General features: G+C 43.8%; 1 protein-coding gene across 1 annotated transcript; it reads left to right on the forward strand.

The window, feature by feature from the left end:
• LOC139548071 (serine/threonine-protein kinase TAO1) lies at positions 1 to 27910 on the forward strand. The gene is made up of 20 exons (XM_071357390.1): positions 1 to 524; positions 4921 to 5177; positions 5280 to 5351; positions 9010 to 9111; positions 9228 to 9273; positions 9368 to 9464; positions 9600 to 9713; positions 9867 to 9958; positions 10229 to 10322; positions 10446 to 10527; positions 15281 to 15451; positions 15976 to 16176; positions 17390 to 17530; positions 18096 to 18332; positions 18460 to 18588; positions 19064 to 19267; positions 19516 to 19755; positions 21159 to 21371; positions 21774 to 21956; positions 22228 to 27910. Exons 2-20 carry the CDS (start codon positions 5046 to 5048, stop codon positions 22759 to 22761), a joined length of 3084 nt encoding a protein of 1027 aa, XP_071213491.1. The 5' UTR covers positions 1 to 524; positions 4921 to 5045; the 3' UTR covers positions 22762 to 27910.
• Positions 27911 to 27913: the final 3 nt, after the last annotated feature.

The raw sequence follows: 27913 nt of genomic DNA on the forward strand, positions 1-27913 counted from the left end.
GGGAGTTTACAGCGATAGGGCGGAACTGGCGATCCAGGAACAGACTGAATTGAAAGAGGACGGGAGAGAATCCCAACATAAACACTGTGAAATATTGAACATATTCCTACTCTCATTCAAAGAAAAGGCCTCTCCAATTTTCCGACGATATCAAGGGTGCGGTCGCTTTCAGTGTAGTTGTTTTCGTGGTGCTCCCTGAGCGTCCCTCACAATTTCCCCCGCCGTATTTGTCACGGAGGGAGGCGGTGGAAAGCACGGCCGCCATCTTTGGGATCTGCCTGTAGTACGGGATTCGACAATCTGGGCCCCCGTTAGTCCAAGGCAAGGGTGGAGATTTTTTTTGCCAACTCTACACAACCAATCTAAATCAACAAATCGCTTGACAACTTTGAAAAACATCAGAAATCAGTGTAAGGAAAATATAATACAGGAAGAAACACACGTCCAGTACTCTTCCTGTCCACAATTGGTTGAAGCACACGACATTCTCTGCTCGGCTCAAACCAGCCAGGCCCGTCGGAAGGGTGAGTTTAAACTGGCTAGTAGCAGCTAATGATAGCTAGCCTCACATTTTTAACGGGTTAAAATGTGAATGATACGGTGGTAAACAGTACTTGCAACGTAGCCCTAAAATGCACTTATACCTACAACACTTGTCATATCCCCATGTATTGCTTGCACACCACATAAGAAACTAAGTTGGCTTCTATGGCTAGCTAACGTTACTAGTAACATCGTTAGCTAACAGTAGTGCTAGTTAGCTGCTTCACGTTTTCTTGGCTGCATCGACCGAACTACTCGAATGGGGTGTAGGTAACTAGCTACCGGTAACTTCCAGTTTGTTGACATTAGTAAAGCAACTAGCTAGCTGGCTACTAAAGTTGGCTGCATTGTCTCGTAGTAAGTCGCTCTGGATAAGAGCGTCTGCTAAATGACTTAAATGTAAATGTAAATGTAACGTTAAATGTTTTGTCGATTGGATTTTGGGGAGTTCTGACAGAACTTTAAGCAATGTCCTGGTTATAGCTAGCTAGGTATGTGTTAGCTATGCCACTACTAGCATTGGCTGGGCAGCTTGCCAGCGAGCAAGCAAATGGTTAGGGAGTCTAGGGACGTTTCTCAATGATGAGTTTGCCTTGAACGTCAATTTACAATCTTGCTACTGTACTGTCACATTAACTAGGGTACATATTAGGTGTATGTTGCATCTATTGCAAAGATCAGATGGTAAACTGTTTTGTTATGTTATCTGTTTCTTTGATCCACACAAAATGTGTTTACAAATGCTGGGTGTTCCAGTTCTTATGCAATAGGTACACATCATTAATAAGAACAGAACACTACTATATGCATTTGAATAAACCTACAAGTGCACAAGCCTGGCTATTATTATTGTTAAGAATGAGACAGCACTTGGCAACAGCTTGCATTCCCATCCAGCTGCTATTACCCTAGTTTAGACCCCTCTATGATTGGATTTGTTAGCTGTGACATTCATATGCCCCAATCCGTTAACGTTGGCCTAAAAGGCTCCATAAATGCTGGAAGGCACATTAAATATGATGTCCTCCTTGCATATTGATTAATAATTGTCATTTCCCTGGTTCAGTTTGTGTGTGTGTGTGGGGGGGGGGTCAATTAAGTGGGTGCCACTTCACCGTGTGAACTGAAATGAGTTGGCTATGTGTTCATACTCATTTGTTTTGTTTATGGGGCTCTTACATAATCATGAAAACAAAGGGGTTGGGTCAATTCAGTTTTCATATCAGGAAGTTAATTGAATATTGCTAATTGTTTTCTACTATGAGGATTTATCAACTCATGAATTGCATTTCAATTCACTTCAAAAACAGTGTACTGGATACTCCAGAGAGAGACACAAGTAGGTCCCAGGGATAGGCAATAAGGATGGCCATGTTTGTATCCACACCCTTGCATTGTGAATACATGAGTTGATTGATTAGCCTATCACAGACCACATTACACTTACACAGATAATACAATACAGTTTTCCCCTCTAAGAGCTCCAAAGCAACACCATTGCTAGGGCTGTATAAGCTACAATAAAATAGTCTTACTGCCTGAAACAATTCCCAGCAGGGCCTATAGCTGAGCGAACAGGAAATGCTGAGAAGTGCAGTGACAGTATGCAGAGGGAATTCCATCCCTCCAGCTTTGTTGTCCTGTCCGGCTGTATTCTTGCTGCCTCTCTCTCTCTCTGTGTGTGTGTGTGTGTGTGTGTGTGTGTGTGTGTGTGTGTGGCACGCCGAGGTGTTTCATTAAATGTATCAGTTACCATCGCTGTCACTGCTCTCACATGCATCCTGCCGTTCAAAACGTCATCACCATGAAAGATAGGCTACAACAAGGCTCATTCATGAACAACAATGTAGTAAACAACAATGGCAATAAAGCCACAGTCCCATGCCGTTAATGACACTTTATTTCAGGGCTGTGGCTGCATCTGTACAGCAAGGTAGTGAGTGAGTCGTCCAGTGGGACAAAGGATGTCTGGCTGCTGTGCCTGAGGGACTGGAGTCCGGCTGTGCTGTTCCTCCCAGGCCGAGAAGGAAAGGAACAGTCTTGTGACTCTGGCGTCAGAGAGGGAGAGTGTTGCTCAGTGTGTCTGTGTGTAGCTGATCATCTGAGCTGGCTGGGCACAGTCAACCTTCCTCAGATAACTAGTTAGCTATCAACAATTACATCATGTTTAAGAGCCAGCGATAAGTTACATGTTTATTGAGGCATACAGACAGTGACATATTGTGTTACTGCCAGAAATGTTTTTGAATTATATTTTTTTTTTGTCACTGTAGCCTAGTCAATGTTCTGGTGTTGTCGAGGAGTGGCTATGTTACACAGGCAGCTATGCAACCATAGGAGCAACATGTTACTACCACACTTGTTGGTATTCCTCTGGCAATGTTGGAATAGGCCTAGTAAAAAACATAGTTTTTTTTTTTTTTTAGGATGGAAAATACCCCCTAAATATATATTTGAACCAATTGACTGAGGAAATGTGTCTGTCTTGACCGTACAGGTCTAACAACTAGCCAGTTTTATGTTATGGATGGTATGGTGCATAGCTCATATCATCCATTCCTTAGTCACCTACTGTGTTGTAATATTGGGTTTTCTTTGTGTGAGGTTATCAGCTGCAGGGCTATTTTCTTTGTTTTCCCCTTACATCTGTCTGTCTGCATACCTCTGTCTATCAGCCAGGACACAGCCCACTGGCTTTCTTACACTAGTTGCTGTTTCTATGGAAACAGGAGACTGGTCTCTTCCTACTTCGTTTGCCGGAATGGACCGAGAGCTATAACTGGCCACTCACTCTCCAGAGCTCAGCCTGACGTCACTGGCCAGCGTGCCCATCCCTCGCTCCTATTATTAGGCTCTCCTGTGGCAGCCAGGGATGCTCAGAGGGCCATGATCCTACAGTAATGGGCTGGACATGGCAGGCACACTAGTTTCTTTCTCATCGTCTGCCTAAAGCAGCCCATGGCGTGCGTCATATCCGAGGGAGAGAACACTGGACTGAGCCAAAAAGTTGAAAGCACAGCACTGGTGTTTTTTTCTCTCAAACCATTGATGACACAACTGAATTTTTACACCTGAGGAAACCCTTGAGACCGAAGACTGCACACAACTCTGCTACTCGAGGGTGTCTCCTTTGCACTTCCTCTCCCTCATGCAAAAATAGTAATGACATGAACCATGTTTCCATCTACAGTTTTTATGCGAGTAAAGTCATACCATATATATAATGATATATTATTTTTTACGACAGCTGTGATGGGAACTGGAAGTTTCAGTACAATTTTATAAATGTAGACATATTTTGTTTGTTTGACATGGTGGGATCTTTTTGTGTCTGTAAAATATATTATGTGAGAAATGGTGGTGGAAACACCTTTATGGGCAATATTAACCATCATATCGAAGTAATCTTGGAGTTGGGCGATGATATGGTGTTGAGTCGTAGTTTTTATTAGGCTACAGATGAAAAAATGTATGAACTTCACAGGGTCATGAAACTGCACAATGATCTTGATGCTCCTTTCCAATAAGTATCGAGGGTCTGATTCTGGTGAAATGATGATCGATGCATGACTGCAGTTTGACTAATAAATATTCTTGCTCGTATCCATAGTAATCTCATGTAGACTAGCCTACCCGCACTGTATCTGCGAGCTGTTGGTTTAAACACAAGTGACAAGACCAGAGTAACAAAACTATTGGTAGAGTTGAAAATGCGATGGAAACACATTCAACTTTAGATTTTTATCCGGTACGCGAAAACTTAAGCGAAAAAGTACCTTTTGTGTCTATGTCATCACGCACTGATTTTTATCCTCAATAAGTCAGTTTGATGGAGACATCACTGGTGGGAAAATGCATATATTTTCTTTATGCAGATTTTAGAATATTCGCATGAAAATCTGTCGCCAATTGGATGGAAACCTAGCTAGAGACAGTGGTTTTTTTCAGAATAGTGCCTCTTTAGTTATCATGGTTACATGGCCCGATGCTGACTGCAGGAAAAGGGTTGAAAGGAGGCTTATTCTGAGTGTAGGGCTGCCCCGTCCCCCATGTAGGCTTTTCAGCATTAGTTAATCGGTATTAAAAGTCCTATTCACTCTCTGTTTAGGCTGTTGTATCTTCTATGTCACGGAGAATCAATTTCACCATTCACCCCCTCTCAATATCATAACTTGATTGATTTTGGGTCCCAGTTGGTTGAGCATGTTGCAATGCCAGGGTTGTGGGTTCGATTCCCACAGGGAAAAATTATGAAAAATGTATGCACTCACTACTGTAAATCGTTCTGAATAAGACATCTGCTAAATAACTAAAATGGGGGGAAAAGTATGATATTAATGTGCTAGTTCTCGCTCTCTGTCCTCTCCATCCCCCCAGGTGTGTACACGTATGAGGCCACTGTCCTGCAGATGAACCGTCGGTGGGGGCTGTCACGTCGCTGTCGCATATCCAGATAATCCCTGGCCGCGGCGGTGGCGGCACTGGCACGTCCCCCCCTCAGCATGCCCAACACTAGTCGGGCGGGGAGCCTGAAAGACCCCGATGTTGCTGAGCTCTTCTTCAAGGAGGACCCTGAGAAACTGTTCTCAGACCTGCGAGAGATCGGACATGGCAGCTTCGGTGCAGTCTACTTTGTGAGTACTTGGACCCGCCACTCTGTGCTCAGTAACAGAGCTGGACTTACATTCAGAACTGTTTAAGATATAGGGCAGGGTGTTGACTGTATTTTTCTTCAGGCACGAGATGTGCGGACCACTGAGGTGGTGGCCATCAAGAAGATGTCTTACAGTGGAAAACAATCAAATGAGGTAAGAGACTGACTGTGCATCAAATGCCGTTGGTGTTACATCAAACAGTTTTAACCAGTGTTGTACGGTATACCGGTAATATCACTGCACCAAAACGTTATGATACCTCATTTTAGAATACCCTAGTACTGTTTCATATGATACTACTGGTCCAATGATATCCACTTCACTTTCATGCGCATATCACATGTGGCAGCTGTAATCAGCCAGCCACATCCCCTACCAGCCCTGTCATCTGCTTCTCTCCGTCCGCCCTCCATGCACATCTATTCCTCCGTCAGGATTTTAAAATATAATTTAGCCGTGATGGCGAGCGGGGATGCAGACCCAGACCCTGATGAGTCTTCTGTTGTTAGATTTGTACATTTGTTACATTGGAGCAGCGTGCAAAGCGAGCAATGTTGGTACATTATATAATTTCATCGCATGTTATGACCAAGAGCACACAGACCAGTCTGAGTAGACCTTGAAAGTTCACTGTCATGCAGCCTCTGAGTGTCGGAGAGGGGAATGGAGGAGCGCTTCGCCCCAGGCATGCTTGCAGCTTTACAGCAACGAATATGGCTTGTCTCTAGCCTAAACAGTTCAAAAATATCACCCATATTACCAGTTTTTCTTTCTATCAGGATTCACGCGCATTTTAAATTATTTCACAAACCATGTCGCGGGCTGTTAACTAATCCTGGGTTTCTAATTATTGGTTTGATAACAAACAACGTTGTTCAGTCATGTTACCTAGCTAGCTAACAACCTGGTAACTTGACTGTAGGTTTAAGCAAATGTGATTGGCACAGGAAGAAAGGAAAAGGGTCTGCTACTCATGAGGTGTGCTTCAAAGGTAGGATTCATATAGGCCTAATGTAAGAATAAACTATATCAACAATCTATTTCTTTCTGGTGCTCCTTAAATTCTGTTTGGTGCCTAATGTTTTAAAAGTTGGGAGCAGTGTGTCTGGGAGAGAGAGAGAGTGGTGTGTGTTTTGTTTGGGCTTCCAAGTGGCACAGCGGTTTATGGCACTGTATCTCACTACAGACACCCTGGTTCGAATCCAGGCTGTATCACAACTGGCCGTGATTTGGAGTCCCATAGGGCGGCGCACAATTGGCCCAGCGTCGTCCGGGTTTGGTCGGTGTAGGCCGTCATTCTAAATAAGAATTTGTTCTTAACTGACTTGCCTAGTTAAATAAAGGTTAAATAAAAATATAAAACAATTATGAGAGTAAGGGAGAGAGTGTGTGTGTGTTTATGAGAGTGAGGGAGACTGTGAGGAAGGGAGAGAGTGTATGTGTCTGTGTTAACCGAAGAGTAAAGAAGGTTTCATGCAGTGTTTTCCCCTTACTGACACACTGACATGCAGATCATTATGCAGTGTTTTCCCCTTACTGACACACTGACATGCAGATCATTATGCAGTGTTTTCCCCTTACTGACACAATAACATGCAGATCATTATGCAGTGTTTTCCCCTTACTGACACAATAACAAGCAGATCATTATGCAGTGTTTTCCCCTTACTGACACACTGACATGCAGATCATTATGCAGTGTTTTCCCCTTACTGACACACTGACATGCAGATCATTATGCAGTGTTTTCCCCTTACTGACACACTGACATGCAGATCATTATGCAGTGTTTTCCCCTTACTGACACAATAACATGCAGATCATTATGCAGTGTTTTCCCCTTACTGACACAATAACAAGCAGATCATTATGCAGTGTTTTCCCCTTACTGACACACTGACATGCAGATCATTATGCAGTGTTTTCCCCTTACTGACACAATAACAAGCAGATCATTATGCAGTGTTTTCCCCTTACTGACACAATAACATGCAGATCATTATGCAGTGTTTTCCCCTTACTGACACAGTGACATGCAGATCATTATGCAGTGTTTTCCCCTTACTGACACAGTGACATGCAGATCATTATGCAGTGTTTTCCCCTTACTGACACACTGACATGCAGATCATTATGCAGTGTTTTCCCCTTACTGACACACTGACATGCAGATCATTATGCAGTGTTTTCCCCTTACTGACACAATAACAAGCAGATCATTATGCAGTGTTTTCCCCTTACTGACACAATAACATGCAGATCATTATGCAGTGTTTTCCCCTTACTGACACAGTGACATGCAGATCATTATGCAGCGTTTTCCCCTTAGTGACATGCAGATCATTATGCAGCGTTTTCCCCTTACTGACACAGTGACATGCAGATCATTATGCAGCGTTTTCCCCTTACTGACACAGTAACATGCAGATCATTATGCATTTGTATTCCTTCCTCCCATTCCTCCAGACAAATCACAGGTAGGCCTTTGCAAATATGAGCAAATCAGCCAGTCTATGCAGTATTCTATTATACACTGAAAGTGTGACGTTAAATTCAATATGTGTTGTATTGAGTAGAAGTGTGAATTTCAGTGAAAACGTGAACAAAGGGCTGGGGTACAGGGGGAAACGGGATGCTAGGCCACAGATTTTTTTCTCTCCACATGGTATCGTCACAACACTAGTTATAACACAACAGATTCAGCCCAAAATGTCACACTTGTTATCAGTTACCAGGTTCAGCTTACTTTGTTATAGATACAATCCAGCACCTTTCATAATTCTAGTTTTGTTAGTAAGCATCTCTCACTTACTTGCAAATAGCATTATTTTTTCTGAAAAGTACACAGTTAGCTCAAAAATATGTAAATCAGATAATTGTGTGACAATGTCGGCATGGAGTACAAACAATATGATCTATTAATCCCATGACATTTTATTTAATCAGTGGTGTGATGACACATCGTGTTCTCCAGGAAACAGTTGCCTCGTTTTAAAGGTTACCCAACTTCAATGAGTTGAGACAGTGCAGGGCTGTTACAGATGTTTTGTTTGTTGTCTCAATATTGGTTTACAGTGAAAAGACTCAATAGCATCTAATCTAACAAGGCCTATTCCTTCAAGATCCTTTCCTCAGTGAGTTTGGAGCTTTAGGCCTATAGTTTCTCTACATTTTGGTCTTCAAAGGGATTTGTTGTGTTTCTCAGCAGTTTCGAATTAAAACATCTAGCTTATTTGCTTAAAGTAGTGGAACTGCAAATCAGTGGCCTGTTCCCTGAAGCGCAGTCTAAAAACAGTTGATAATCAGATTTGAATCTGTCAAAATGACTGGATTGGGTAATTCATTAACCCAAAGAAGTAGAGTGGAACTCAAAGGGAAGTAACTAAAGTTCCATGTAGAACACATAGTTCCAGCTTGCATCTTTGTCCTTATTGTTTAAAGGGGCAATCTGCAGTTGCTAGATCCATTTTTGGACTTATAAATGAATGATATACCTATTGATTCTTGAAGAATATAACTTTTATAAATACTTAATGAGCTTAGTTTAACTGTCGTACCCCATCAGAACCCCAAATATTACCTTGTTTTACTCCAGTATTTGTAAGCATCGTAATTGTAAACAAACTATAGCGTCAAAACATTCTTAAAACTATAAATGTGATATCTTGGATGGTCAGTCAATGCGATGTAGGTGGTTACATTTCTCCAGGCTGGAGAAATGGGTGACTGCTAATTGCTTCAACTGCAGATTGGCCCTTTTAGAGCTTGTTACGCAAGCATGATGTAATCGTTCCACTGTTTTACTTTACAGAAATGGCAAGACATAATCAAGGAGGTGAAGTTTCTGCAGAGAATACAGCACCCAAACAGCATAGAGTATAAAGGATGCTATCTGCGAGAGCACACTGCCTGGGTAAGAGTGTTATCTGAATGGAAAATATAAACAATAGGTCAAAATGCTATGGTGAATAATCTGAAACAGGTACATTAATTAACCCTGTATAACACTCTCTCTTTCTGTCTCTGTAGCTGGTGATGGAGTACTGTCTAGGCTCTGCCTCTGATGTCCTGGAAGGTAAGATGGGAGTTTTTATGACACAGTGATGATTTATAAGATGAGTTCTTCTTTGTGGTTTTCACCATGATTTGCATCTCTACATCTTCTGTAGTTCACAAGAAACCTCTACAAGAAATGGAAATAGCAGCGATTACCCACGGTGCTCTACAGGGGTTGGCTTACCTTCATTCCCACAACCTGATTCACCGGTGAGTAGTGCTAGTAGCTGTATGTGTGGACGTGCTAGACTGATTTCTTTGTGCCCTTAGGGGGGGAGTGTGCCTGTGCCAGTGGAACAAAGCTCTAATGCCATAATCGCTCTCCTCTGTTTGTCTGTCTGACAGAGATATTAAGGCAGGGAACGTCTTGCTGACAGAGCCTGGCCAGGTGAAACTTGCAGATTTTGGTTCTGCCTCCATTGTCTCTCCAGCCAACTCTTTTGTGGGGACGCCATATTGGTGAGTGGCAGAATTTCAATGTACAAGAAAAATGGATGGTGTTTGAAACATGGGGAAGAATTTAGAAATGGGGCACCCTCTATAGTCTCATTCAATATTTTCCATCAAATCAAAAGCGGTGTAACGGTCATTAAAATGTGTATGTTTCCTCAGGATGGCCCCAGAGGTAATCCTGGCTATGGACGAGGGTCAATATGATGGGAAGATTGACATCTGGTCTTTGGGAATAACTTGCATTGAATTAGGTAAACTCTTTAGTCCATGTACTCTGCTCTGGTTCAACTCTAACTCTCCTGTTGTTTTAATGTTCTCCTTTGTTCATTCCATATCTCAAACCAATATCTGGCCAGTAAAGAAAGTATACCTATTTTTCTTTTTTTCATACTGGTTGAAATAATACATGTGCTAGGTTTTGTCTGTCTTCCTAGTTCTTCTCCTCCCCACTGTCCTCCTTGTTATGTTTGGCTGTTAGTGGATCCTGGTAACCTATTGTTTTCTCTGATCTTTTTTTCTAGCTGAGAGAAAACCTCCACTGTTCAATATGAATGCGATGAGTGCCTTGTATCACATAGCGCAGAATGAAAGCCCCACACTCCAGTCAAGTGAATGGTACGTCATGTAGCTTCATCAGAGTTGACTTATTCTTTAGGAGAAGGCATTTGTCCGCTTTTAAAGTGTGTCATGGTGAGAACGAAACTAACTCTTCCCTCTTTTCCCCATCTCTCACTTCAGGACGGATTACTTCCGAAACTTTGTAGATTCTTGCCTTCAGAAATTCCCCCAAGACAGGCCCAACTCTGAGGAACTTTTAAATGTAAGACCTTTGATATACACTACATGACCAAAAGTATCTGGACACGTGCTCGTCATTCTAAAAATCATGGGCATTAATATGGAGTTGGTCCCCCTTTGCTGCTTTAACAGCCTGCACTCTTCTGGGAAGGCTTTCCACTAGATGTTGGAACATTGCTGCTGGGACTTGCTTCTATTCAGCCACAAGAGCATTAGTGACGTCAGGCACTGATGTTGGGCGATTAGGCTTGGCTCGCAGTCGATTTTCCAATTCATCTAAAAGGTGTTTGATGGGGTTGAGGTCAGGGCTCTGTGCAGGCCAGTCAAGTACTTCCACACCGCTCTCGACAAACCATTTCTGTATGGACCTCGCATTGTGCACAGGGGCATTGTCATGCTGAAACAGGAAACGTCCTTCCACAAACTGTTTCCACAAAGTTGGAAGCACAGAATGGTCTAGAATGTCATTGTATGCTGTAGCGTTAAGATTTCCCTTCGCTGGAACTAAGGAGCCTAGCCCGAACCATTATTCCTCCTCCACCAGACTTTACAGTTGGCACTATGCATTGGGGCTGGTAGCGTTCTCCTGGCATCCGCCAAACCCAGATTAGTCAGTCGGACTGACAAAGAAAGCGTTTCCACTGCTCCAGAGTCCAATGGTGGTGAGCTTTACGCCACTTCAGCCGACGCTTGGCATTGCACATGGGGGATGTTGGGCTTGTGTGCAGCTGTTTGGCCATGGAAACCCATTTCATGAAGCTACCGATTAACAGTTATCGTGCTGACGTTGCTTCCAGAGGCAATTTAGAACTCGGTATTGAGTGTTGCAACCGATGACAGACAATTTTTACGCGCTACAGCACTTGGCAGTCCCGTTATGTGAGCTGTTGTGGCCTACCACTTCGCGGTTGAGTCGCTGTTGCTCCTAGACGTTTCCACTTCACAATAGCTGCACTTATAGTTGACCGGTGCTGCTCTAGTAGGGCGGACATTTTACGAACTGACTTGTTGGAAAGGTAGCATCCTATGTTGGTGCCATGTTGAAAGTCACTGAGCTCTTCAGTGAGGCCATTCTATTGCCAATGTTTGTCTATGAATATTGCATGGCCGTGTGCTCGATTTTTATACACCTGTCAGCAACGAGTGTGTCTGAAATGGCCAAATCCACTAATTTGAAGTGGTGTCCGCATACTTTTGCTTATACAGTGCATTCGGAAACTATTCAGACCCCATGACGTTTTCCAAATTTTGTTACGTTACAACCTTATTCTGAAATGGATTCAATAGTTTTTTTCCCTTACATACATCACCCCATAATGACGAAGTGAAAACAGTTTTTACTAACTTATACAAAATTTAAAACAGAAATCAAATCAAAGTTTATCATATCAAATCAAAGTTTATTTGTCACGTGCGCTGAATACAACAGGTGTAGTAGACCTTACAGTGAAATGCTTACTTACAGGCTCTAACCAATAGTGCAAAAAAGGTATTAGGTGAACAATAGGTAGGTAAAGAAATAAATCAACAGTAAAAAGACAGGCTATATACAGTAGCGAGGCTATAAAAGTAGCGAGGCTACATACAGACACCGGTTAGTCAGGCTGATTGAGGTAGTATGTACATGTGGATATGGTTAAAGGGACTATGCATATATGATGAACAGAGAGTAGCAGTAGTGTAAAAGAGGGGTTGGCGGGTGGTGGGTGGGACACAATTCAGATAGCCCGGTTAGCCACTGTGCGGGAGCACTGGTTGGTCGGCCCAATTGAGGTAGTATGTACATGAATGTATAGTTAAAGTGACTATGCATATATGATAAACAGAGTAGCAGCAGTGTAAAAAGAGGGGTGGGGGGCACACAATGCAAATAGTCCGGGTAGCCATTTGATTACCTGTTCAGGAGTCTTATGGCTTGGGGGTAAAAACTGTTGAAGAAGCCTTTTTGTCCTAGACTTGGCACTCCGGTACCGCTTGCCATGAGAGAACAGTCTATGGCTGGGGTCTTTGACAATTTTTAGGGCCTTCCTCTGACACCGCCTGGTGTAGAGGTCCTGGATGGCAGGCAGCTTAGCCCCAGTGATGTACTGGGCCGTACGCACTACCCTCTGTAGTGCCTTGCGGTTGGAGGCCGAGCAGTTGCCGTACCAGGCAGTGATGCAACCAGTCAGGATGCTCTCGATGTTGCAGCTGTAGAACCTTTTGAGGATCTCAGGACCCATGCCAAATCTTTTTAGTTTCCTGAGGGGGAATAGTCTTTGTCGTGCCCTCTTCACGACTGTCTTGGTGTGTTTGGACCATTCTAGTTTGTTGTTGATGTGGACACCGAGGAACTTGAAGCTCTCAACCTGCTCCACTACAGCCCCGTCGATGAGAATGGGGGCGTGCTCGGTCCTCCTTTTCCTGTAGTCCACAATAATCTCCTTAGTCTTGGTTACGTTGAGGGAGAGGTTGTTATTCTGGCACCACCCGGCCACTTCCTCCCTATAGGCTCGTCGTTGTCGGTGATCAGGCCTACCACTGTTGTGTCGTCTGCAAACTTAATGATGGTGTTGGAGTCGTGCCTGGCCATGCAGTCGTGGGTGAACAGGGAGTACAGGAGGGGACTGAGCACGCACCCCTGGGGAGCTCCAGTGTTGAGGATCAGCGTGGCAGATGTGTTGCTACCTACCCTCACCACTTGGGGGCGGCCCGTCAGGAAGTCCAGGATCCAGTTGCAGAGGGAGGTGTTTAGTCCCAGGATCCTTAGCTTAGGGATGAGCTTTGAGGGTACTATGGTGTTGAACGCTGAGCTGTAGTCAATGAATAGCATTCTCACGTAAGTGTTCCTTTTGTCCAGGTGGGAAAGGGCAGTGTGGAGTGTAATAGAGATTGCATCATCTGTGGATCTGTTTGGGCGGTATGCAAATTGGAGTGGGTCTAAGGTTTCTGGGATAATGGTGTTGATGTGAGCCATTACCAACCTTTCAAAGCACTTCATGGCTACAGACGTGAGTGCTACGGGTCTGTAGTCATTTAGGCAGGTTGCCTTTGCGTTCTTGGGCACAGGGACTATGGAGGTCTGCTTGAAACATGTTGGTATTACATACTTAATTAAGGACATGTTGAAAATGTCAGTGAAGACACCTGCCAGTTGGTCAGCACATGCCCGGAGCACACGTCCTGGTAATCCGTCTGGCCCCGCAGCCATGTGTATGTTGACCTGTTTATTAAAGGTCTTACTCACGTCGGCTACGGAGAGCGTGATCACACAGTTGCCTGGAACAGCTGATGCTCTTATGCATGCCTCAGTGTTGCTTGCCTCGAAGCGAGCATAGAAGTGATTTAGCTCATCTGGTAGGCTCGTGTCACTGAGCAGCTACAAAGGCTGTGCTTGCCTTTGTAGTCTGTAATATTCAGACCCTTTGCTTTGAGTCTATAAACTGAACTCAGGTGCATCCTGTTTCCATTGATCATTTGGGGCGGCAGGTAGCCTAGTGGTTAGAGCATCGGACCAGTAACCGAAAGGTTGCTAGATCGAATCCCCGAGCTGACAAGGTAAGAATCTGTCGTTCTGCCCCTGAACAAGGCAGTTAACCCACTGTTCCTAGGCCGTCATTGTAAATAATAATTTGTTCTGAACTGACTTGTCTAGTTAAATATAGGTAAAAAAAATTAAAAATAATAATTTATTCTTGAGATGTTACTACAACTTGATTCGTCCCCAAGAACCGAATGGTCACTATGACAGAGCTCCAGAATTCCTCTGTGGCGATAGGAGAACCTTCCAGAAGTACAACCATCATCCACCAATCAGGCCTTTATGTTAGAGTGCCCAGATGGAAACCACTCCTCAGTAAAATGACACTCCTCAGGCACATGACAGCCCGCTGATCATGAGAAACAAGATTCTCTGTTCTGATGAAACCAAAATTGAACTTTGGCCTGAATGCCAAGCGTCACATCTGGAGGAAACCTGGCACCATCCCTACGGTGAAACATGGTGGTGGCAGCATCATGCTGTGGGGATGTTTGGAAAGATGAACGGAGCAAGGTACAGAGAGATATTTGGTGAAAACCTGCTCCAGAGCGCTCAGGACCTCAGACTGGGGCGAAGGTTCACCTTCCAACAGGACAACGACCCTAAGCACACAGCCAAGACAACACAGGAGTGACTTCGGGACACGTCTCTGAATGTCCTTGAGTGGCCCAGCCAGAGCCCGGACTTGAACCCCATCGAACATCTCTGGAGAGACCTGAAAATAGCTGTGCATCAACGCCATCCATCCAACCTGACAGAGCTTGAGATGATCTGCAGAGAAGAATGAGAGAAACTCCCCAAATACTGGTGTGCCAAGCTTGTAGTGTAATACCTAAGCAGACTCGAAGCTGTAATAGCTTCCAAAGGTGCCTCACCAAAGCACTGCGTAAAGGGACTGAATTCTTATGTAAATGCAATGTTTTAGTTTTTATTTGTAATAAATTAGCAAAAATTTCTTACCCTGGTTTTTCTTTGTCATTATGGGGCTTTGTGTGTAGATTGATGAGAAAAATATATATTTAATCAATTTTAGAATAAGGCTGTAATGTAACACAATGTGGAAAAGCGGTCTAAATTCTTCCCGAATTCATTGTATAGTGTGTCTATCTTGTTTATGATTATCATGATCTACCAATGCCAAGACAGATACAGAGCTCTGTTCACTTGATTTTGAGTTTACCTTAAATTAACACGAGTCATACCCACCCTCAACTCAAAAGAAAATGATTGGTCCCTCTGCCTCCCTCTTTTTTAGCATGCGTTTGTGCAGCGCGAGCGGCCCGACTCTGTCCTAATGGACCTGATCCTGAGGACCAAGGTTGCGGTGCGGGAGTTGGACAACTTGCAGTACCGCAAGATGAAGAAGATCCTCTTCCAGGAGGCTCACAACGGCCCTGCAGCCGAGGCACAGGACGGAGACGAGGAGGTCAGTCGCCCAATCTGTCTCTGCTCTCCTGTGGAGCTTAGTTTGAGAGCATGGTTTATACCAGAACCATCGTAGTCTTTTGAAAAAAGCCTAGGTAGGAGAATAATTATATTAATAATAATTATATTCAATTTGTAAAAGCGTATTTCTCACACTCAATAAGGTAGAAAACAAGACACAAACAAAATTCATCAACAAAAAGAAGAAAAACCAGGGAAAAAAACAGTCACACCACATCAAACCACTTTAAGCGATCAAACATTAAAAGCTAGCTTGAATAGGTAGGTCTTCTGTTGTTTAAAACAAGGAAATTGTTTAATAGAAGTTTCTCTAAATGCACTCTTAACCTTATAATGTTATGGTTAATTATTATATTAAGGAAGACCTGGTGGGTCTTAAAGATTTGCTCAATATTCAGTTGTTCCTTTTTATCCTCTGCTCATAACCTGCTGTAGTTGACACACTGTCATTCAGAAAGTATTTCACTCACCTGTGTCTTGCTGTTGTTATGGTGTTGTCCCCAGGAACCGGAGAACAGTGGCAGGACAGGCACAGTGAGCAGCGTTGGCAGTAACCAGTCTATCCCCAGTATGTCGATCAGCGCCAGCTCCCAGAGCAGCTCTGTCAACAGCTTGACCGACGCCGGAGATGACAAGAGTGAACTGGACATGATGGAGGGAGACCACACGGTCATGTCCAACAGCTCCGTCATTCACCTCAAACCGGTAGGTAGAGATGATCTTAGAGCTGGACCCGCAGGCAATTTTCCCTCAATTTATCTGGGGTACGAAGCACATTTCTGGTCTGCTGAGCGCAAACTTGAACGTTGTGAAAATTCTGTGCAACTTCTGGCACATGTTTACTGTGAACACTGAGGCTGTACCCGCATTAAGTTACAGTGATGATAGTGACCAATTAGGCTACTGTGGCTGTTTATCATAATGTAGGCCTATCAGAGTGGCCTACCATTAAAAAACAGTCGAGAAAATGCATCTTATAACATTTTAACATGGAAATAGCTGTTCCATCATTCAGCCTACAGTAGCAGCCAATGTGTGGTGTTCAATGTAGGGATTGACAACTTGTTTATCCATTTGTCCTTCACACAAGGAGGTGACTGAAAATGTTGTTGTTTGATGCAAGAAACCACTTTACAAAATAAAATGCATTATAATTCCCATACCATTATTACAGAGAATCAGACAAATTATGCTACCCTCTGTCTATTGGCTACTTAGCTTATTCAAGCCTGTCTCAAAATACAACACTGCCCCTTTAACTCCCGGGTGGCGCAGTGGTCTAAGGCACTGCATCTCAGTGCTAGAGGCGTCACTACAGACCCTGGTTCGATCCCGGGCTGTATCACATCCGGCTGTGATTTGGTCGTCCCATAGGGCGGCGCACAATTGGCCCAGCGTCGTCCGGGTTAGGGGAGGGTTTGGCCGGGGTAGGCCATCATTGTAAATAAGAATTTGTTCTTAACTGACTTGCCTAGTTAAATAAAGGTTAAATACAAATTATTTGCAAATAGGGATACCGCAGCACTGATTGGTTATGGTGCACCGGCCTGTGTAGAGTATCTCTTGCATAGTTTGTTTTGTTTCTGTAATGTTGCGTTGAAAGTGGCTAATGTTGTGTTGATTTGATCACATTTCGCACAATAGAGGGAAACGTTGCTAGTGTTAACTAAAGGGGAACACTAGAAAGTTGAGTGAAGTTCACTCTTGTGCTTCTCGGTGTGGGCTGATATTTCTTCTGCGCTGCAGTCCCAGGGGATCTTAGAGGGAACATTGCTCGCAGGATAACTGGACACTGCGTTAATAATAGTGAGATGATTCAGTGATATACAAGACATAGTGTTTCCTGGTGCCTTTCACAGATTATTTGTAAGCGGTATTTTTCTGCTGTTGATGTGCGGCGTTGTATTTGTTTCTTCAGGAGGAGGAGACGACTTATCGCGAAGAGTCGGAACCTAACAGCCGGCCGCCCACTGAGCCCCAGTCTCCCCCTGCACACACTCCACGGCCAAAACACCACCGCAACCGCGAGCACTTTGCCACAATACGCACAGCCTCCCTGGTAAGAGCCCTAGAAATACAATGATACTGTAGATAACATGATTTTAAAATGGACCCTTAAATGGACCCGGCCAAGTGCAGTCAAAAACATGATTTTTCCTATGAAGATGGAATAATACTGTTAAATTGTAATAATTAGTATAATGCCCTTTTAGTGTAAGAGCTGTTTGAAAAGACTGCCTGACATTTCTGCCTGTTTTGGTGAGATGGAGTTGGCATGCCTGGTGACATAACCAGGCGGTAAATTGATTAATAGACCAATAAGAAAGAGTTCCAAACCTCTCTGCCAATAACAGCTAGTTTTTATTTTTCCTCTCCCTACTCAGACCCTCCCAGACAGTCCTAGCAAAAATCTTGTTTGAGAAATTGCTCTTTGCTAAGAAGCTGTTTATTTTTCTTTTTAAATATTTTAATTGAAAACAATCACGGTAAGGTACTTAATTGTTACCCAGAAATCATTTGATATTGAGATAAAGGCCCAATTCAGCTGTTTTTTAAGTGTCTGCTCCTGTAGGAGATAATAAGCTGAACCTAGAGTTCTATGATAAGCCCTATGTTTCCCCCAGGTGACCCGTCAGATGAAGGAGCATGAGCAGGACAGTGAGCTGAGAGAGCAGATGTCAGGCTATAAGAGGATGAGGAGGCAGCACCAGAAGCACCTGATGGCCCTGGAGAACAAGCTGAAGGCTGAGATGGACGAACACCGGCTCCGTCTGGACAAAGAGCTGGAGAACCAGAGGAACAGCTTTGCCCAGGAGATGGAGAAACTCATTAAGAAGCACCAGGCCGCCATGGAGAAAGATGTACGGTCGTTTGCTCTCTTACGCCATACTTACTTCATAATTCATACTTTGCCTAGATTCTACTACTGTTCCCTAGGTCTCTGTTGAATATTCTTGTTTGAAATGTTTAATTTGTGTCTCTCTGCAGGCGAAGACCTTTTCCAATGATGAGAAGAAGTTCCAGCAGCACATTCAGAGCCAGCAGAAGAAAGAGCTCAACAGCTTCCTAGAGTCCCAGAAACGAGAGTACAAACTCCGCAAGGAGCAGCTCAAAGAGGTAGAGAATCACAGATGAACACACATTATACAAAGGCTTCAATCATTGCTATATCTTTTCAAGAAAAAACACGATATGCACCATTGCTCGCCTACATACTCCTCTCAGCATGTCAGACAGACTCAATGAATGACAAACCTCTACAGAAAATGTGCAAATATGGACAGCAAGCTCCCATGTCGACTTGCTTAAAGCGGCAATCCGCAGTTGAAACGATAACAAAGCATACTCCCACTGAGATTGAGGGATGTGGCTGGAAAAAATGTAACCACACTTAAGTTCATAGACAGAGTTATGGATGCAAGGACTGACCATCCATGATATCTAAATTATAGTTTTAACCATGTTTTGAGGCTATACAGTGTTGTTTACATTGACGGTGTTTGCAAACATTGAAAAAACAAGCTTATATTTTGGCTACTGATGGGGTACGACAGTTGAACTAAACTAATGTCCGCCCTTGTTCTTCCCCCAGGAGTTGAATGAGAACCAGTCGACCCCTAAGAAGGAGAAGCAGGAGTGGCTGTCCAAGCAGAAGGAGAACTTCCAGCACTTCCAAGCTGAGGAGGAGGCCAACCTGCTGAGGAGACAGAGACAATACCTAGAGCTGGAGTGTCGACGCTTCAAGAGGAGGATCCTCATCGCTCGCCACAACGTGGAGCAGGACCTAGTGAGAGAGGTCAGCTGTAATCACTCAGCGCTCCTCATTCATACAGTCCCTTGTTCCTCTCACTCTCCTCAAAGAGGGTCCCCTTGCCTGCTCTCGGTCTTCGTTTTGTAACCATGGCTCAGCTGTGGGTTCTGCTCATTTTCCTACTTCCATACATAGTTCAAACATTCCTTTCGAATACTGCCCTTTGTCTTATAGAATGCAGTTTTCTCCTAACCTGTATGGTTTCTCCTCCCTGTCTGTCTGTCTGTGTGTAGGAGCTGAATAAGCGTCAGACGCAGAAGGACCTGGAGCATGCCATGCTGCTGCGGCACCATGAGTCCATGCAGGAGCTGGAGTTCCGCCAGGTCAACACCATCCAGAAGATGAGGGCTGAGCTGATCCGCCTGCAGCACCAGACAGAACTCACCAACCAGCAGGAGTACAACAAGAGGAGGGAGAGAGAGCTCCGACGCAAACACGTCATGGAGGTCCGACAGCAGCCCAAGAGCCTCAAGGTGAGCACACATTGTATACTAACAGACAAATTGTTGTTTTCTGTTACTGTTAACGACCGTTATGTAAGGAACCTGACCCCTCACTGTTCTGTTTGTCCTCCCTCCTCTGTCCCAGTCCAAAGAGTTCCAGACCTGACCCCTCACTGTTCTGTTTGTCCTCTCTTCCTCCCTCTGTCCCAGTCCAAAGAGCTCCAGACCTGACCCCTCACTGTTCTGTTTGTCCTCCCTCCTCTGTCCCAGTCCAAAGAGTTCCAGACCTGACCCCTCACTGTTCTGTTTGTCCTCCCTCCTCTGTCCCAGTCCAAAGAGTTCCAGACCTGACCCCTCACTGTTCTGTTTGTCCTCCCTCCTCTGTCCCAGTCCAAAGAGCTCCAGACCTGACCCCTCACTGTTCTGTTTGTCCTCCCGCCTCTGTCCCAGTACAAAGAGTTCCAGACCTGACCCCTCACTGTTCTGTTTGTCCTCCCTCCTCTGTCCCAGTCCAAAGAGCTCCAGACCTGACCCCTCACTGTTCTGTTTGTCCTCCCGCCTCTGTCCCAGTACAAAGAGTTCCAGACCTGACCCCTCACTGTTCTGTTTGTCCTCGCTTCCTCCCTCTGTCCCAGTCCAAAGAGTTCCAGACCTGACCCCTCACTGTTCTGTTTGTCCTCCCTCCTCTGTCCCAGTCCAAAGAGCTCCAGACCTGACCCCTCACTGTTCTGTTTGTCCTCTCTTCCTCCCTCTGTCCCAGTCCAAAGAGTTCCAGACCTGACCCCTCACTGTTCTGTTTGTCCTCCCTCCTCTGTCCCAGTCCAAAGAGTTCCAGACCTGACCCCTCACTGTTCTGTTTGTCCTCCCTCCTCTGTCCCAGTCCAAAGAGTTCCAGACCTGACCCCTCACTGTTCTGTTTGTCCTCCCTCCTCTGTCCCAGTCCAAAGAGTTCCAGACCTGACCCCTCACTGTTCTGTTTGTCCTCCCTCCTCTGTCCCAGTCCAAAGAGCTCCAGACCTGACCCCTCACTGTTCTGTTTGTCCTCCCTCCTCTGTCCCAGTCCAAAGAGTTCCAGACCTGACCCCTCACTGTTCTGTTTGTCCTCCCTCCTCTGTCCCAGTCCAAAGAGTTCCAGACCTGACCCCTCACTGTTCTGTTTGTCCTTCCTCCTCTGTCCCAGTCCAAAGAGTTCCAGACCTGACCCCTCACTGTTCTGTTTGTCCTCCCTCCTCTGTCCCAGTCCAAAGAGCTCCAGACCTGACCCCTCACTGTTCTGTTTGTCCTCTCTTCCTCCCTCTGTCCCAGTCCAAAGAGTTCCAGACCTGACCCCTCACTGTTCTGTTTGTCCTTCCTCCTCTGTCCCAGTCCAAAGAGTTCCAGACCTGACCCCTCACTGTTCTGTTTGTCCTCTCTTCCTCCCTCCTCTGTCCCAGTCCAAAGAGCTCCAGATTAAGAAACAGTTCCAAGACACATGTAAGATCCAGACCAGACAGTACAAGGCCTTGAGAAACCACCTACTGGAGAGCACACCAAAGTCTGACCACAAGGCTGTCCTGAAGCGTCTAAAGGAGGAGCAGACCCGCAAGCTGGCCATCCTTGCTGAGCAGTACGACCATTCTATCAACGAGATGCTCTCCACACAGGCTGTGAGTCACACAGAGACCTTGAAAACACTGCAGGGAAGGAGGCAGGAGAGGGATAAGTTTCTAAAAAGCTGACTACTGATGATGGGCCTTTTGGCAATGAGGTCCTTTATCTACTTCCCCAGAGTCATATGAGCTCATGGATAAAAAATGTATGTCTCTGCGTGCAGTTTGAAGGAAGTTGCTAACTAGCACGCTAGCAGATACCCATAGGCTTACAGTCATTGTGCTAATGTTCGTTAGTGAAACTACCTCTATCTTCCTTCATACTGGACACTGAGACAAAAAAATGGTATCCACAAGTTCATCTGACTCTGGGGAAGTAGATACGGGCCTCGTTACCAAAATCCCGAAGTATCCCTTTAACATTGTGCTGACCCCCTGTCTGGCTCCCCTCGTCTCTAGCTGCGTCTGGATGAGGCTCAGGAGGCTCAGTGCCAGGTGCTGAGGATGCAGCTGCAGCAGGAGCTGGAGCTACTCAACGCCTACCAGAGCAAGATCAAGATGCAGACGGACGCCCAGCACGACCGCGAGAGGAAGGACCTTGAGCAGAGAGTGTCGCTCCGGAGGGCCCTACTGGAGCAGAAGGTCTGATCTTCCATACTTGGATTTCTTTTTACATGGTGTGCATCTCAAATGGCACCCTATTCCCTGTATAGTGCACTGTGGTCAAAAGTAGTGTATTTTAAGTGGATAGGATGCCATTTGGGATGTAATAATGGTGTATTAGTAGCAAAAAGCTTCAATTGAAATTTTGGTTTTATTTAATTTCAAGCTCCAGTTTGCTCTTATCATTGCTAAACCAGTGCTATTTTTAAATAAAAATATTATGATACTGAGCAGCTGTATGTATCTTCAGATTGAGGAGGAGATGCTGTCCCTTCAGAACGAGCGTTCGGAGAGGATCCGAAGCCTGCTGGAGCGCCAGGCCAGGGAGATCGAAGCGTTCGACTCAGAGAGCATGCGTCTAGGCTTCAACAACATGGTGCTGTCCAACCTCTCCCCAGAGGCCTTTAGCCACAGCTTCCCTGGGGCCCCAGGCAGCTGGGCCCACCCCCAGACACAGCACCACTCTGGGGGCTCTCAAGGGCCACACTGGGGCAGTGGAGGGTCAGGGCACCAAGGCAGCCATCACCAACACCACTATCACTCTGGTCAAGGAGGGTCCCCCATGCAACAAGCCTGGGGCCAGGGCATGCAGGGAGGCGGGGGTCCTCAGCCGTGGGGCCACCCCTCGGCAGTGCCCCTGGGGGCCAGAGGCAGTGGAGGAGTGCAGAACAGCCCCCAGGCACTGAGCAGGACAGCCTCAGGGGGGCGCAGTGAGCAGGCTATGAGCAGGAGCACCAGCGTCAACTCTCAGATATCCAACGGGTCGCACCTGTCCTACACATAGACTCCCAGTCCCAGAGTCAGAGTAGGATGCTGCCAAGTTCACAGAGCAGAGTGGGACAGTATGGGCTGAGCTCTACTACACCTCCACCTCTCTTTCACACATTTCTCATCCCCTCTCTCCTATTCCTCTCCTGTCCTGTGTACAGATGTGAATGCGTGTGGAAATAAATGTTGCTCAGGTCAAAAGGGCTGAAAGAGGCACACCCCCTCTACACAGCAGTTTATTAGCACACATACAGATCAGTTCTTCTGTTTCTATAGAAACCATTCAGTGTCAACACTAAATACTTATTATTTAGTGTTCTCTTTCTCTTAGAAATCATTTTCATGTACATTTATGTGTTATCCATAGCCACTGCTCTCTTTTTGCACCATTGAGACCACTGTCAAAAAGCCTTTTGAGGTCTGCCAACTGCTTTTAATTTAAAAGTTGCTTAGTGTCTACCAATCACAGCAAACTAAGACAGCCCAGGAAATGCCCCTGCTCCAAATTTGATAATACATTGGCCCATCTATCTATCCAGTTACTTTATTATTATTTATTTGTTTACTCTCCTTATGCTAGCCTGCTTTTATGGTCATTTTAAATCGCAGAGATTGTTTCTTTTTTCCAAATCTGAAGAAAGTTTTGCATTCTAAAATGTCTGAACAGGGAGAGGTTTAATAAACTGCTCAGATACCGTATAGAGCTGCTTGACAATACCTGAAACAAATTAAAGTTGGTTTTACATTATCTTTTAGGTTTGAGATTGTGAGGGACACTGGGACACAATGTTGTTGGCTTGTATTTTGGCCAGCTTCCATAAAACTTGCTTTTGTTGTTGTAACCAAGACTACTTTCAGCCAGGCAGTTGTTATTAAACATCTCACAAACTTATTTACTATCAACCCCTGTTGCAGGAATGTGGTGAAATTTTGTGAATAGGATTTTTTTTTTTACAGTTTTTACATACAAGAATCTGGGGGTTTTGTAGAATTAGATCAATTATATTTTGGCTGTTCTTATTTGTCTGTTTTTTATTAAGAAAGAAAGATAATCGTTTTTTGGAATTGCAGCTGGTAAGAGCAAGAGAAGTTTGTGTTTTTAGCAATGTCATATCATCGAGGTAGGATTTTTGTTGTGAATTTCACAGTTACCCTTGCAGTTTGAAAGTTTTAAATGTTTACATTTAATATATTGAAGAAGCAGTAACAGACAGTGAACCTTTTTATATCAATGAGCATTTTGCCAACATTTAGTGATCTGCATTTTTATTTTATGCCTCCCTGTGGGAGTTTAAGCTGCTAATTTATCCATTTGCCAATAAGAACACTAAAGCAGAATATGAATGTTTTTAGATGCTATTCTTTTTATTTGTCTGTTTCGGATGCAAAGCTAGGGGTCCAGGCTGACCATAGCTTCAACTATGGCCATATTCAGCTGTTCTGTACTACTGTAGTGTGTGGCACTGGCCACTAGGCAGCAGTCTTCAACCGTTCCTTAGGCCATAATAGCCCACCTACGGTAGATCCAAATCTTCACTGTTGTTTAGGGTTTCCAAGTGGGTGGGTGTCTCTCATAGCATTACTACATCAGCCAAAACCAGAGGGACATGGCAGAGCCATAATAAACCATAGGCTTAGCTAACAGCTAAAAGTTTATATGTATGTTAATACTCAGTAAGATGGTGCCTTTGTATGCCCTGATACTGATTATTTATTCTCAGTGTAAAACTGGCATATTTTTTGTTTTAGTTTAGTTTTTAGTTTTGTTTTAGTTCAGCTCAAATTGATTAAATAGTTTACCAAGTTTGTATTACATTTGGCATCATTCAATGAAAATGATGTACTTCAGGAAGAGAGGATCCTAACATCTGTCCTCATGTACCTCTGAAAATGATGTCCATATCAGAAGTTTTGTGAAGTGATCAATTGAACAGAAGTTCTAAAGGTGATAATATCATGCATACAGGTACTTGAGGGCTGGTTCTGGGTGTCTGCTTTGCGGAGGATGACAGATTGTGAGTTCCATCTTAGTTGGCTGAATGATCGAGGAGGGGATCAGTATAATTAATGACGGGCTACATGATTGTCCGATACAAGAGCCAAGACTCTGTAATACCTTTAATAAGAACCCAGACATTTATCAGTTGATTTTATTTTAGTGCCTTTAAATACTGCTGCCTTGTCAAAGAACTTTGTACAGTACATACAATGTATACAGTAAAACAGATGGTAGTTTGACTTTGTTTTAGGCACAGCAACCTGAGGGATGAATATTGTGTGTCTGTATTATGTGGTTCAGGTGGGGAAGTTGAAAAGTTTAGCTAATATTTGACCTTAAAGTCAGATATGTAGTGAGGATTTGAATACCTGGGGTTAATTACAAGTGCATTAGCAGAGTCATACCAGTATGTAGAACTATTTCTATGGCTCTGTGGAGGATTCATGTTGGACAAGAACAAACCAGATTATGGAGTATGGTGACAGGGATAGTTAAAGGACTTCTATTGTATGCTTGTTTAAAAAACGCCTTTTGCACAAAATGTTGCAGGCCAGGTTTAACATGAATTAAGTGGGCACAGTAGAGCAGAGCTTCCATAAGTAGGAAAAAAATATATGATTTCAGAATGTGTTTGAAAGGGAAAGATTTAATCTCAATGTAATGGCTGTTTTTGACCATGACAGCAGGCTTGGCAAGGAGTACATGTTGTGGGAGCTGGTTAATGTAATGCAGTCTAAGTTTTTTAAATGATAATGGTCCACAACTTGAGCAACACTAAAAGCTCTGCAATCAGGAAAAACGAGACCATCTCATCACCCTTAAAGTAACAATGGCAGGTAAATGAAGCGCATATACTTGTTAGTTACTGGTGTTCGGCATGTAAATATAACACTCGCACTAAATGATCATTCTACACTTATGTTGGTGAGTGTTTAAAAAGTGGTTAAAGCTGGAATCGTTCATGGTGAAACTGCCACGTCCGTTTGGGATGTTACAACAACAGAAGTTACTGCAAACAACGAACACTGTTTTTTTCCTATCGGACATCAATGCACGCGCTATTTTTTTTACCACACTGCTCAACGCACCTCTCAGTTTCGTCCACAAATGAATAACCAAGGTGCTGGGGCGGACAGTGGCACTTCCCCCTAATGCGGATTCCATCTTTTAAAGGTGGCAAAGCACTTATGTAGTTATTTACTCGGACACACACAGTGGGTTCTATACGTGAGCGCGTTCTCTCACCCATGAAATTGCTTCTTTCATGGGTGAGTTTATGCCATTGTGGTTCCCCTCTTTATTTTCTCACCCTCCATTCCCTCAATCACCAAGTCTGCATTTACTATGAGGGTAACTCTGTATGGAAATCTGAAACACTTTAAAAACATATATATTGAAAAGGCCACAAGGCTTAAAAATACCTAATGTTGCAGATATCTTAGGATATTAAAGTCGGGTGAAATGTTAATATTGTGTATATCTACAATTTAAGAGATTAAACGTTTTAACTAAACTTGAGTTGTGACGAAGAACATTTTTTTTTAAATTATCTATAAGACTAACATTATTTAACTTTACAGACACTAACCAAATATTAAACAACGTTGAGATTGGTATGGAGGTCTGTAAAAGTAACTGATGAAAAGTGAGCTTGGTTGTGTGTACACTGACTCTTACTGCTTCCTGTGCATGCATAGCCTACACTGTCATTTTCCTTTACTGTCACACACTTTGTTAGTCATTGCACCTTTCATGACGCCTGTCATTGCAGTGAGTCTGTACTTCCTGTGTTTCCTTCTACTCCACCCTCTCTACATTCACATCCACCAGAGTAGTACCTATTCTGATGTTTGTTCTTGTTGAATGTGATACTACAATTGTGCAGCAAAAACTTGTTAGATTTTAGGGGCACAAAGAGGTGCAGGAGAAGTTTGTTTTAAATGGTTGCAGACTCTAATCCCCCAATACAATTCTCCAATATCTGCCTCAGAATCATATCCAACTGTCCTTTCCAAAAAGCAGGCATGGGTTTCATTACGTTACAGTACATAGGGCTGTAAGTGTGTCCCAATACTCTCCAAAACCTTCCACCTCATGTTTCCTTTCATTTGTTACCACAGAGAGTTGAAACGCCTCAATAGGTTAATTTACCACTATAATGCTTATACCCACTAAGTCTTCTATGATCAGTGGTCAGGGGAAAAAAGGTATTTCTGATTATTGGGACCTAGCCCATGTTACAGCTTCTTAGGTCAATGGTTCATTCACATGTCAGGCCAATGAAAGGTCCTTGCTATCCATGGTCCTTGGGACGTCCCTACTCCATTGGAGTTGACATTTTAAAATACTTAGGGTTCAGGGTAGGGATGCCTCAAGGATCCCGGATAGCACTAACCGCCAATGAAACCTCATCTCATACGAGATCGATTGCCAACCCGTCACACCTTTTTGTTCATGTTTTTAAAATATTTTTTTGTGAGGGAGACTACTTAGATATTTTTATTCATTTTTGTTTTAATGATGTACAAGGCTTCTCCACCAACCTGGATAATGTTTTTAATTATAATTTAGCATTGATGGTGTCAACTTTTGTTCTACTGACAAAGTATGGGATACTGAGTAAGAAACAGGCTAAAGAAAAATGGAGGTCCTCCCTCTGGTCAAACACTGTGCCATCCCAGAGCTGTCAAGCCCAGACACCACTGCATTGTTTCATCTCCAGAGTTCCCTTTGGCTTGGGCTGATGGCATGACATTTTTTAAAATAGCATGATGTGAGCCATTTGGTTCTGGTCAGATGGCCAATGTAGAGGCTTGAAAAGATTGAGTGGTGATAGGCTACTTATGAAAACAGAGGGTCCATTTCTATGAGGATGTCAGTATTCTTCCTTGGCACAGCATTACCACTACAACTCATATATAACCTGTATTAAAATGTATAAATTGTGAAACCTGTTATTGAATGTCTGAAAGATTATGAAGATTATACATACATTTTCACCAAAACAATATACAAAAAAGTGAATTGAAATGTGTAAAAAGATTCATGAAACAGAAGAATAAAACTAGGATCAAATGTACTATTTTGTTTGTATTATAATGACTATTGTGCTGGCAGAGGGATATTGAACAGAAATCAGCTGTAATAAAGTAATTTTAGTATATAACTT

The sequence above is a fragment of the Salvelinus alpinus genome, chromosome 21 (assembly GCF_045679555.1).
Source record: "Salvelinus alpinus chromosome 21, SLU_Salpinus.1, whole genome shotgun sequence".
NCBI lineage: Eukaryota > Metazoa > Chordata > Actinopteri > Salmoniformes > Salmonidae > Salvelinus > Salvelinus alpinus.